The following is a 12,629-nucleotide window of genomic DNA, read 5'->3' on the forward strand; positions in this document are numbered from 1 at the left end:
ATCAGCTACTGATATATGTAAACTTTATTTAATTAACGAAAAGAGAATACGTTGCTCTAACAACTAGTACGAGTATAATTATATAGAAAGTACTACCCGTCCTAAAATCAAAGAGACTCGACAAGAGCGCCTCGCATGTGCATTGCCTTCTATAAGAAACAAAATTTGTTTGCCGCCAACGCGCCTGATTCGAATTACAATATTAAATTCAGAGTGAAATTAAAGGGAGTTTACGACAACATTTTCTTTTATTAATTAAATAAATCGGGGTTTGACGTAACAAAGTAAAAAAAATATTTTTTGTACAAATATGCAAATTTCTAATTCTCCGTTATTAATAATGTAATTGTTACACATATTATTTGTGTAACTTTACATGTATTTTTACAGTGCAAATTAACGCGGTTTGTAGTAGTATGCGCATTAATTGGTGTGATTGACAAAACCGCAACTAGTACCAGTTTACGGTACAAACTTAATGTACTCTAGTAGCATTTGACTAATTATTTATTCACGTTTCATACATATAATGTAACATATTTTAAACAATAATGTGTTTTATATAATAATAAAGTTATATTTTTAAACATAGAATACTTTATTTTCCATAATTATAATAATCATGATAATTATAGTAATTATAATTGTTATCGTAATCATCAGTTATAGGTGGTGTCCAGTTGTAACATTGTGGAAAGTCCCATGGTATTTTTGGAAGATCGTATTCTTTACCAACATGTAAAACAACATTCATTCCAGTTGCGGTATGCCATGAGAAGTGACAATGAAAGAACCACCAACCTGTAAAATATAAATATTCTTATTTTTGTATTTAATTAATATTTTATTTTTTATTTTTTATTCAATTTAATTAATTTTATGTTATTAATTTTAAGTAAGTATACAGGGTGATTCATAATGGATGAAACTCCGTACATATGTACACGTGTATATGAATATCCCCCCAAAATTACCCTTTTTTAAAAAAAGGTATAAAAAAGCGTCAAATATAAGCGCGCAAAATTAAAATAACTACAAAATAAATAAAATTACCCTCAAAATTAGATTCCCCCAAAAAAAACATAAAATGTTTACTGTAATATTGAATATTCTCTATTAAAGTTATGAGATCAAATATTTGCGCCAAGAACCTAAAGAATCTACAAAATTTTAAACAATACAAACCATGTAAAACCGTACAAAAATAGATTTAGGTTTGTCCCGATGATATAACGTGGTAATGTAAAGAAAGAAAAAACAAAAAATCTTGGCACTGCAAAACCAAATCTTTAAAATCTCAATTATAATTTTGTTTTTTGCGTTATGCTACGCATCAGATTTGATTTTGCAGCGCCAAGATTTTTTGTTTTTTCTTTCTTTACATTACCACGTTATATCATCGGGACAAACCTAGATCTATTTTTGTACGGTTTTACATGGTTTGTATTGTTTAAAATTTTCTAGATTCTTTAGGTTCTTTGCGCAATTATTTGATCTCATAACTTTAATAGAGAGTATTCAATATTACAGTAAACATTTTATGTTTTTTTGGGGAAATCTAATTTTGAGAGTAATTTTATTAATTTTGTAGTTATTTTAATTTTGTGCGTTTATACTTGGCGCTTTTTTATACTTTTTTTTTAAAAAAGGTAATTTTGGAGGGATTTCATTCATTTTGTAGTTGTAATATTTAACCAAAAAGAAGTAATTTTAATTGTTTAAACAAATTTTTTTGCAAAGATCGATATCTATACAGTCGATAAATCAAGTACCATCTAGCGGTGCGAAAATAATAACACCACACACTTTCCTTTTTGAAATAACATAATATTTTAGGTTAATATATATGTTATTATAACTATCACCAGAGTCGATAATAATAAAGTCGATAAATCTATCTGCGCCATCTAGCGACGCGAAAACGAAAGGGACTTTTTCGAGACATAAAAATGACGACTGAAAATCTTAATAATTTTACTCTTGTAACCAAAATTAACATCGCGATATCTTTATTTATAGACAACGCAGCGAAATAATAAAAACACTTTTATTATATAAGTCGACCCTAATCTATACTGTTACGCCGAGAACGGGGTCAGCGAACGTCTCTGCGTTCGCGCTACTCGCTCATTCTTCTCGCACTCTCTCACCCGCGGCACTCGGACTCCGCAAAAGAAAAGAGACGGTTTAAGAAAAAGGAACGATAACGATTTAATCAAACATTAACCAAATACAGAGTGACATCCGCGCCGAATAAAGTCACGGGCAGAACTGTCATTTTAACCATTAATAATAATCCTCGTTCCCCTGGCAACGGGGAACCGAAACCTCGGAGCGAGCCGGCAGCTTCATGCTGCTCCGGCGTAACAATACAATAAGCCTATTAAGAAAGCGATTGGTTGAACCGTTATTGAGATCCGGTAATCTACGGATTTCTCAAAACGTCTCGCGTATATAGAGGCACGGCAGTGCCTCGCTGCGCCTTTACTTGGCACGAGGCATTATCGTGCCTTTTGATAGTGTTCGTATTGTCGGAGCGCTCGGTCGGTAAGTCGTATTTCCATCCATTATGAATTACTTTGTATAATATATTATTATTAAGTATACATAGTGTCTCATAGTAAACTACCACTTTTTTAGGAGTAGATAGAATTAGTCGAGACCAATAGGAAAGTCTTATATTGCTTTGTATTCTATACCCTGATAGCCAAATGCCAGCAGATTCGATCATGACATGACAGCAGATCCTAAGACGTCTGTGTCCGCATTAGTCATTAATTTTACTGGAATACTGTGCTATCATGATATGACGACAGAATTGCAACAAGAACGGAGCACGACATGCCGTAATGATGTGACGCGACAAAAAAGAGGCGAGTGAGCGAGGCGAGGCGACGACGCGTGAGGCGGAGTCAACAACGACACGCGAGCGAGACGAGGCGACAATGCGCGCGTGAAGCGAGCCGACAATGTGCGAGGCGAAGTAAAGAATGCCTCGTCTTATTCGCGTGTCGTTGTTGACTCCGCCTCACGCGTAGACGCCTCGTTTCATGCGCACATTGTCGCCTCGTCTCGCTCGCGTGTCGTTCTTTACTCTGCCTCACGCGTCGTCGCCTCGCCTCGTTCGCTCGCCTTTTCCTTGTCGCGCTTAGGCTAGACAAATTTATTATTTTTCTCAATAACTATTAAGAATTTTTCAAAACGGTAAAGGATTTTTTTACTTATCTTCCCAAAACCTACCTATCCGTATAAGATTTTACATATGGGCTGAGACACCCTGTATATGCTACCTATATGATTTTTGATTACGAGTAACGTGTTCCTTTAACGGAAGCATTGTGAACTGTTCGTCGAAAATCTCTTTTAGAGCCACATTGTGATAGCATGTTGTGTTGTGTTTCTGCTACATTTCTGCATTTACATTATGATAGCACGTCATGCCAACAGAAACATAGACAAATACGGAAACAGATGTTTTAAAATCTGCTGTTATGTCATGATATAATACATTGTGCTCGATTTCTGCTGCGATTCTGACGGCATACTCTGATATGGCATATTCTGCTACAATACTGTCAGCATCTTATCGACATAATATGAAGCATATAAATTGCAAACTGTAACACCCCCCTTGATGGTCGTGGCTGGACGTCTGTCCAGCGGGTCGCCGTGGAAAACGGCGGCATTTATCGCGATCTAGGTCCGACCAAGTGTCTCGAGATTGTGAAATCAATGCAGTCGGATTTTAAATAATCTATACACAAAGGCCCACATTCTGAGCTCACTTTTAGAGGCGCCTTTATAAAAGCGCCTCTAAAAGTGTGACCAATTTTAGAGGCGCGCTGCTAAAGTCGCCCGTATTTTAAGCACACATTTAGAGGCGCCTTTAAGATAGAGGTACATTTATGTGTATCATGTTATCTATCTTAATTATTTCGCGTTCAATGCCGCAAACTGTGTATTGCGAATAACGCGCAAAGTTAAATGTGATGTTTACGATCAGTCTGTTGTGTTCTGTTGTTGCTGAAAGTACGAAGCAAGGCTAAGAGCAAAGTAAGTATGTGTAAATGAAAGAAATATAATAATCGTTTAAGTGCTATAACTGATCGCTAACAGTTTTAATATTTTATACCGAATATTGTTAATAATGTTTATAATAATGTACATTGCAATATTGTAAAATAGTATTACAATCTTTTTTTATTACAAGTTATTTTCCGCGGAATCACGCGCTCGATGTACCGTGTTGTCTGACTGTTTTTTAAAAGTTTTTTTTACACGACTCGTCGTCTTCCCGAGTACGCAGGTATTAAACGTATTAAAAAAAACATCACGTGTTGGTCACGTAGATCGCCGATCGGACAAACGAAATAAATAAGGCTTTACATAAATGTACGCGGTGTCTAATTTATCCGCTCTGTACAATTTCATTTTTACAATTATTTCAGTACTTAAACGATTAAAAAAGGTAAAAATCTGAAAAAATAATATGTAATTAAAACGTATTTTATGTTTCAGATGGCTGATAAACCAAAAAAAAGAGAAAACTTTACGCAAGAGGAGAAATCAAAAATTTTAATATTTGTAAAGGATAACGCAACAATTATGGAGGATAAAAGTAGCAACGCCAAAACTCAAATTGCGAAAAAACAAAAATGGAAGGAGTTGGCGGAATTAATGACAGCAACAGGATCGGCAAGAAGTTCGGAGGAAATACGATCTGCCTATCAGCGCTGGAAAACGGCAGTAAAAAAATCAATAAGTGCTTACAAAAAGCACTTAAAGGGCACTGGCGGTAGACCATCCGTTGCAACGCCCTCAGAGACAGATTACGCTCTCTGCGATATCTGTCCTGAGGACTTTGAAATGGATCAAAATATCCACGACAGTGATGGCCAAGTAAGTTTTATAAAAAAATAATAAAATATGATATATAAATATATATTGCACTAATAATATGATAATATTTGTTACAGAGAAGCAGCGGTCCAACTATTACCGAAGAGTTTCGAGATGAGAAATTAATATTGGACCCTGCTACTGGGTAAAATACAATTAAAGATAAATTTTATAATTTTATTACCGTAAATAAAAATTTTTATTATTTTATTATTTATTACTTGTTTCAGATCTTTCATCCTTCTGGAGACGCTCAACAGTACGCAGTCATCGACATTGGCAACTGAAGAGCAGCCGGGTCCCTCCACCACCATCCCGGAGGAGACACTGTTTAGGAGAAATGTAAAAAGTAGACAGATAGGACGAAACGGTAGAACACGAAAATAAAGAGCCGAACAAAGAAATGCGAAGACGTCAATATGACAACACAGTCCGGGTCAGCGACCGCTGTAACCGACGCGAGTTCGAAACTTAGGTCAGGGAAAAAGCGAGGAGATGCGGGGGATACATGTAAATAGACCCGCGATCATCTAAATGTTAGCGTTAGTCCAAAAGTCGGAAAAAACGAACGATATAAAAAGAGAGAGAAATTTAATCATATTTGACGATTACGCGGGCATTTCGGCTTAACTCCGGTCATTTGTAAACTGGTTCGCACCATAGTCTTGAGGAAAGACGATACAATAAAGGCGACAAATTTTAACAAATTTGCTAAAATTAATCATCCATCACGAGACGCTCCTCTAAACACGGGCGGAGCCGTGGAATCGCCTACATATTTTGGTCCTTCGAGCCGGATCTCATTCTGGAAAAGGCGACCAGGGAAGGACGAGACCAGACAACGCCGGACAGCGACGTGAGATTCAGCCTACACCGGAGAAGGACAGAGACTCGGATCGGCGTGGACCACGGACGAGAGGAAGTGACGAGGGCAACGCAGCTGGGTCACAGCCGAGTCACGATCGACGAGACGACGACGAGTCCGGGTAGGGTAAGCTGTATAGATACTGCACCAATTCAAATTTATTTGACGACTTTAATACGGACATAGCGCTCGGGGTTAGCGGAAATACATTAAATTCAATCAAGGCGCGTGACATTTAATAGGCGAGACATGTCGACTGCCGCGAACGATCGCGCCAGCGGCTCGGCATCGGATTCTGCGGCGGCAGAAAATGCGAACCTTGCGCGGGTGTTAGCGCAATTCAAAAAACGGCGTAGCACTTTAAAGGGTGCATGTACGCGAATCGAGTCATACGCAAGCGGCGTTCGAGTTGTCGACGAAGACGTGCGATCGCAGGCGAGAGAACGGCGTGCTCAGTTGTCCGATTACTGGAATGAGTATCACGAAGTGCAGTCGCGAATTGAAGACTTGGACGCGACGGAGGAGAGAGATAGAGAGACGTTCGAAGCCGCTTACTATGCTGTGGCCGCGAAATTAGACTGCTTGTGTCGACCTGCCGTTGTGGCAACTTCCGCGCGATCAACGCCGACACAAAGCGGAGGCACGGAAAACGGTGGCGAGGCAATAAACCATGTACGCCTGCCAAAAATTAACATGCCGAGTTTTTCTGGCAAGTATGAGGAATGGTTCCCGTTCCATGACTCATTCCAGAAATTGATACACGATAATCCGACACTGCCGAGCATTCAGAAATTTTAATATTTAAGAGCCGCGCTTACCGACGACGCGAAAAATGTTATCGAGAATCTCGAAATTTCGGACTTAAATTACTAGAGCTAGCGTGAACAATGTTACGCGAGAGATATGATAATAAGCGAGTGATTGTTAACACTCACATTCGCGCGATACTCGAACTGCCGCGGATGCTCAGAGAAAACGTAAGCGAGCTTTGTCGCATCTGCGACGGCTACTCCAGGCATTTGCGGGCGCTTGGAGCATTGGGGCGTAGTTCCAAACATTGGGACGACATAAAAATTTATATCATTAGCGCGAAACTGGACAGCGTAACGCTTCGCGAGTGGCACGCGTCTTTAACTGGCTCGGAATTGCCAGCATTGAAAAAATTGACAGAATTCTTAATTAGAAGGATTCAAATGTTAGAATCAGTAACGCCGAGAGATGCGATATCGTCCGGGCGAGGCGACGAGCGCGCGCACGGGCGAAATGAGAATAGAAAGCATGCTCTTCACGTGGCCGCGGTCGGAAACAGGTGCGGGTATTGCCGCGGTGATCATGCGATACACGCGTGCGGAACATTTGCTGCGCTGTCGGTCGGACAACGCATTTCGGAAATTCGGAAGCGAAAGATCTGTTTAAATTGTCTGAAATCTTCAACGCATCGTGCGGCGCAGTGTCCGGCCGGGACATGTCGATTGTGCAAATTAAAGCACAACTCACTCCTGCATTTGAGTCAGGGGCCGCGTGATGACGCGGGCGGCCGTCGGTCGCTTCCGTTATCTGCTGCGGACGACGGTGCCGAACCTTCGAACGAGGTAGCCACTATGTTAGCGCGGGAAACGGCCGGGCGTTGCGTCGATTGCGTCTTTTTGTCCACCGCAATTATTTACGTTTTAGACGGCAATAATGTTAAGAAACCGGCGCGCGCGTTGTTAGACTCGGGATCACAGGCGAGTTTCATAACAAAGAGGTTCATAGAGTCGTTGAACCTGAAACTGCGGCCTGTAAATATCGCAATAACAGGTGTCGGCGCGATAACGACTCAAGCGACTCAGACCACACATATTAAAATTTGCTCTCGCACAAATTCTTACCGCACAAATATAGAGTGCATTGTAACGAGTAAAATAACGGACAAGATTCCGACGACCACGGTGAGGCGCGATAAAATAACGATACCCGCGAATCTCGAACTGGCGAATCCACAGTTTTATAAGGCGGCGGGCGTGGATATTCTAATCGGGGCGGATATATTTTGGGAGCTGGTGTGTGTCGGGCAAATCCGGACCACTTCACAGCATCCTACATTGCAAAAAACGCGGCTGGGATGGATTCTGGCGGGGCGTGTGACTGGCGATCCGCGTGTGTCCTCGAATACGTGCGCTGTGCACGCGGCAATCACAAACGCGGGTTTGCACGACAAAGTCGAGCGGTTTTGGCAAGTCGACGAGCTAACCGAATCCCCGTCCAGAACGATAGAAGAGAAAGAATGCGAGGGGCATTTCGCAGACAATTGCGAGATTGACGCGACGGGCCAATACGTGGTAAAGTTGCCAATCAAAGAACGGGTGATGGCCGCAATCGGACGATCTCGAGAAATCGCTGAAAGGAGATTTTGTAATTTAGAAAAGAAATTCGGGCGCGACGCGGCGCTTAAAAAAAAATATGTTAAATTTATAGACGAATACATAAAGTTAGGACATATGAGAGAGGTGTCCGCGCGCGAAATGGAAAGACCGGGGGCGATATACTTACCGCATCACGGCGTATACAAAAAGGGCGACCCAAACGCAAAATTACGCGTGGTGTTTGATGCATCGTGTAAGACGAGCTCGGGCGTATCTCTAAACGACGCGTTGTTAAAAGGACTCACCATTCAGCAGGATCTGATATCAATTTTAATGCGATTCCGAAGTTTTACGCATGTATTTTCAGCGGACATCGTAAAAATGTATCGCCAGATTCGATTGCATGCATCTCAGACGCACTGGCAACGAATCGTTTGGCGCGAATCGCAGAGTTCCCCGTTATCAATTTTTGAGTTAAATACGGTTACGTACGGAACAAGCGCACCGTTTTTGGCGACCAGATGCCTTCAGCACCTGGCACAAAAACATGCGGCGGAATATCCTATCGGATCGCGACATATCCTACGAGATTTTCATGTGGACGATGTGCTAACGGGCGCAAATACCATTGCCGAGGGAAAACGCGCGCGAGATGAAATGATCGAAGTACTGCGCTGCGGCCGATTCGAATTAGGCAAATGGTTCGCCAGTCACAAAGATTTGATACCGGACGATGCGGCGGTTGGCCAGGAGGCAATGAATTTTGATGGAGACGAGTGCAAAATTCTGGGGATTCAATGGAATCCGGCGGACGACGTCTTCAATTTCAAAAACAATTACGAATATAAAGGTGATCGCGTTACGAAGCGAACGATACTGGCGGAGGTCGCGAGCGTTTTTGATCCGTTGGGTATCTTGGGACCGGTAATTGTGATCGCGAAAATCATTCTGCAAGACATATGGCAGTTAAAAATTAGCTGGGACGAATCGCTTCCGCAGAGTGTCCATCGACGGTGGACGCAATTTCGGAATCAATTACATGACTTGAGCGAGTTGCGGATTCCGCGCTGGACCGGAAGTCGAGGCACGCGTAAATATCAATTACACGGATTTTGCGACGCCAGTGAAAAGGCGTATGGCGCGTGTGTATACGTAAGAACAAACGAGGGCACGAGCGGGTACCGAGTCGTGCTGCTGGCTTCCAAGTCGCGGGTGGCGCCGATTAAGGCAATGTCGTTGCCGAGACTGGAATTAAGCGCAGCAGTTTTGTTATCCCAGCTGATTGGGAAAATTCGTGACTCGTACGACGGTCAACAATTTGATGTCGGTTTGTGGACGGATTCCATGATTACGATGCAATGGATAGCGTCACCGTCGCGAAAATGGAACGCCTTCGTCGCGAATCGCGTCGGGGAGATACAACGTACGACACGATTGCAAGATTGGAGACATGTGCCGTCCGCCGAAAATCCGGCCGACATCCTGTCGCGAGGAATAAACGTGCATGAGTTAAAAAATGCTTCGCTATGGTGGAGTGGCCCGGATTTTTTGCGATCGGACGAGGAAATGTGGCCGAGCAAGATAACCGGCGGTCTTTCGGATACAGATCTACCGGAGCAGAAACGAATAATTGCGAATCCAGTGATCGCGCGACAGATGATAATTTAGTCGTTAATAACGAAATTCTCCGACATAAATAAGATCACACGAATTATAGCGTATTGTTTACGGTTCGGCAGAAAGGGAGATAGCGAACACTGTGACGAACGAATTTCTCCGATAGAAAGCAAGGCCGCGCTGCTTGTTTTGATCCGAGGCGTGCAAAGAGAGGCGTTCGCGGAGGAATACCGTAATTTAAAGAGCGGACGCACGTTGCAGAGATCGAGCAACATCTTATCCTTGGCTCCCTTTCTGGACGACAACGACATTATTAGAGTTGGGGGGAGACTAAAAAATTCTGCGATATCGTGCGAAGCCCGACACCCTATATTGTTGCCGAAAGCGCATGAATTCACCAGGCGTTTAATTCGAATGGAGCACATAAACACGCTGCACTCAGGTGTGCAATCGACACTCGCCGCGGTCAGACAGCGATACTGGCCCGTCGCGGCGACGTCTACGGTCCGCGGCATCATCCGGGAATGCGTGACATGTTTCAAGGCCAAGCCTGTAACATCGCAAACTAAAATGGCAAATTTGCCCAAAGGTAGAGTCACCGCGTCCAGACCGTTCACGCATACCGGAATTGACTACGCGGGCCCGATTTTAATAAAAGAAAGCAGAAGGCGCAATGCGAAAATGTGTAAAACATACATTGCGGTGTTTGTATGCTTCGCGGTCAGGGCCGTGCACATCGAAATTGTAAGCGATTTAACGTCCGACACGTTCATCGGTGCGCTAAAACGATTTATATCGCGAAGAGGTAGGCCGGAGTGCATTTACTCTGACAATGGCACGAACTTCGTCGGGGCCAATAAAGCGCTAAAGGAAATGTATGAATTTGTAAAATCCGAGCAGACGCAGACTAAAATCAAAGAATTTGTACACCAGCGTGAAATAAACTGGAAATTTTCGCCGCCGTATGCGCCTCATTTTGGCGGTCTCTGGGAGGCCGCCGTAAAATCGATAAAAACAAACATGCACAGAACATTAGGCAATGCTCATCTCACGTACGAAGAGATGCAGATAGTTCTGTGCGAAATAGAAGCTATATTAAATTCGCGTCCGCTAACCCCATTAAGTTCGGATCCTAACGATCTCTCATGTATGACTCCGGGTCATTTCTTAATTGGTGCAGCGCTATACAGCTTCCCTGTTGCAGAACTGACACAGATTCCAGAGACCAGACTGTATAGGTGGCAACGAGTGGAGCAGCTGCGGCAACAATTCTGGCAAAGATGGAGCCGTGAATATTTGCACACTCTGATTCAAAGATCCAAGTGGCACCGAAGCAAGGGGGAGGAAGTAAGGACAGGCCAGCTAGTCCTAATCGAACAGCCAGGATTGGGCCCGCAGCAGTGGCTATTGAGAAGAGTCGTCGAGGTTCACCCGGGAAAGGACGGAGTGGTGCGTGCAGCCACGCTAAAAACGAGAAACGGCGAAATTAAAAGACCACTTGTAAAATTAGCGGTACTGCCTCTCGATCAAGGCAACGTTAATGCGAAATAAGTATTGTAAAAAAAAAAATGACTACGGTGAAACCAGTCACGCCTAGAACGAAAAACGAAGCAGAATCTAATAACGACAAACCCGCTCGAGGGGAATTATTGTATATTTAATTGAAGGCAATTCCTTCAAGGCGGGCGGGATGTTTAGGAGAAATGTAAAAAGTAGACTGAGCCTTAGAAAAACCAAGGCAGCGAGAGGCCCGTGATTACCGGATTATGTGGTGCAGACAAAAGCAATAAAATCAGGTAACACAATGCGTCGTACGGATGGTAGAAGTTTCCCCACCATCTCTCTTTAAAAATGATAATAAAATTCTGGAAGGCTCGGAAGGGATAACTCCTTGAAGCGGGGGTATTTTATAGACATCTTATTCCTAAAAACCAATGGATCTCGGGAACTCCTCACCAAAATCTAGAAACTAAGGGCGAAAACTTAGAAGTTTAAGAAAATAGAGAAGGGATGGGGTGCGAATGCCCAATAATTGTAAGATAGGAAAAGTGGAGGAACAAGCTCAGCAAATAAAAGATTTGAATTTCAGAAAAGTGAAAATTCGGGAATAGTTTTCCCCTTTTCCGAGCTTATAAAAACTTGTGTTTTGGCGGAGCACTCTCTCTTGCATCCCAGATAGCAGCGAAAACGTTTCTCTAAACTATCGCAAGTGCCACTCAGTGCAAGATCGCAGAACACGCATTAAGAAAAAGCATCGAGAAGATCTCCTAAAAGTAAGTCTCAACGATTAATTATGTATTGTCGCGAAAATTGATTCCACTAAATGTATTATTTAAATCAAGTGTTCTTTAATTTCAATCAAAGAGAGAAGGGAATGTCCGAGTCGGAGTTCCGGAGTTTTGATTCTATCCGTTAGATTCCGTGGTAAATCAAATGTGTGAGAAAAACCGCTTCCGAATATCGGCTAAGATACGCCGTCGAATAACCAGCAACTTACTGTGGTTCACGCCGCGAAATATTGCTGGAAGTTTGGCGACTATCCACGGCTAAGGAAACGGTAAGCGATTCTCGCCAGAGATGAACTACGAAGATTTATTCATGGACGAGTTAAAAGGTTTGGAAATCGTTGGTAACGAGTCTCCTTCGACCCTTTCTTTGTTAATCTCGTGAAATTTTATTTAAATAAAATTAAAATTAAATTGTAAATTTTAGTGAAATCCAATAATAAGAAAACTTTAAAGAAGAGCCGGGCGCGACGGAACAAACAGATCCAGAATCTAAGAGAGTTAGTACGCCGTTTTTTTATCCAATACTTGCTCGCGGCGGCGCCAAGCGAGGAGGTGTTTGTGTCTCCTGCGCGCAACGAGGAGAGACCGTGGTCTCCACGTCTGGGCGCTCCATCA

At 42.7% G+C, this 12,629-nt stretch overlaps 1 protein-coding gene across 1 annotated transcript in view; it reads right to left on the minus strand.

Moving 5' to 3' along the window:
- Positions 1–489: 489 nt before the first annotated feature.
- The window catches only part of LOC139101421 (uncharacterized), a 164,765-nt gene continuing 152,625 nt past the window's right edge, over positions 490–12,629 (minus strand). The window contains exon 6 of the mRNA XM_070654558.1: positions 490–801. Coding sequence (XP_070510659.1) covers positions 599–801 — 203 coding nt within the window. The 3' untranslated portion in view covers positions 490–598. The remainder of the gene's footprint in view (positions 802–12,629) is intronic.

This window comes from Cardiocondyla obscurior, linkage group LG03, assembly GCF_019399895.1.
Source record: "Cardiocondyla obscurior isolate alpha-2009 linkage group LG03, Cobs3.1, whole genome shotgun sequence".
Taxonomy (NCBI): Eukaryota; Metazoa; Arthropoda; class Insecta; order Hymenoptera; family Formicidae; genus Cardiocondyla; species Cardiocondyla obscurior.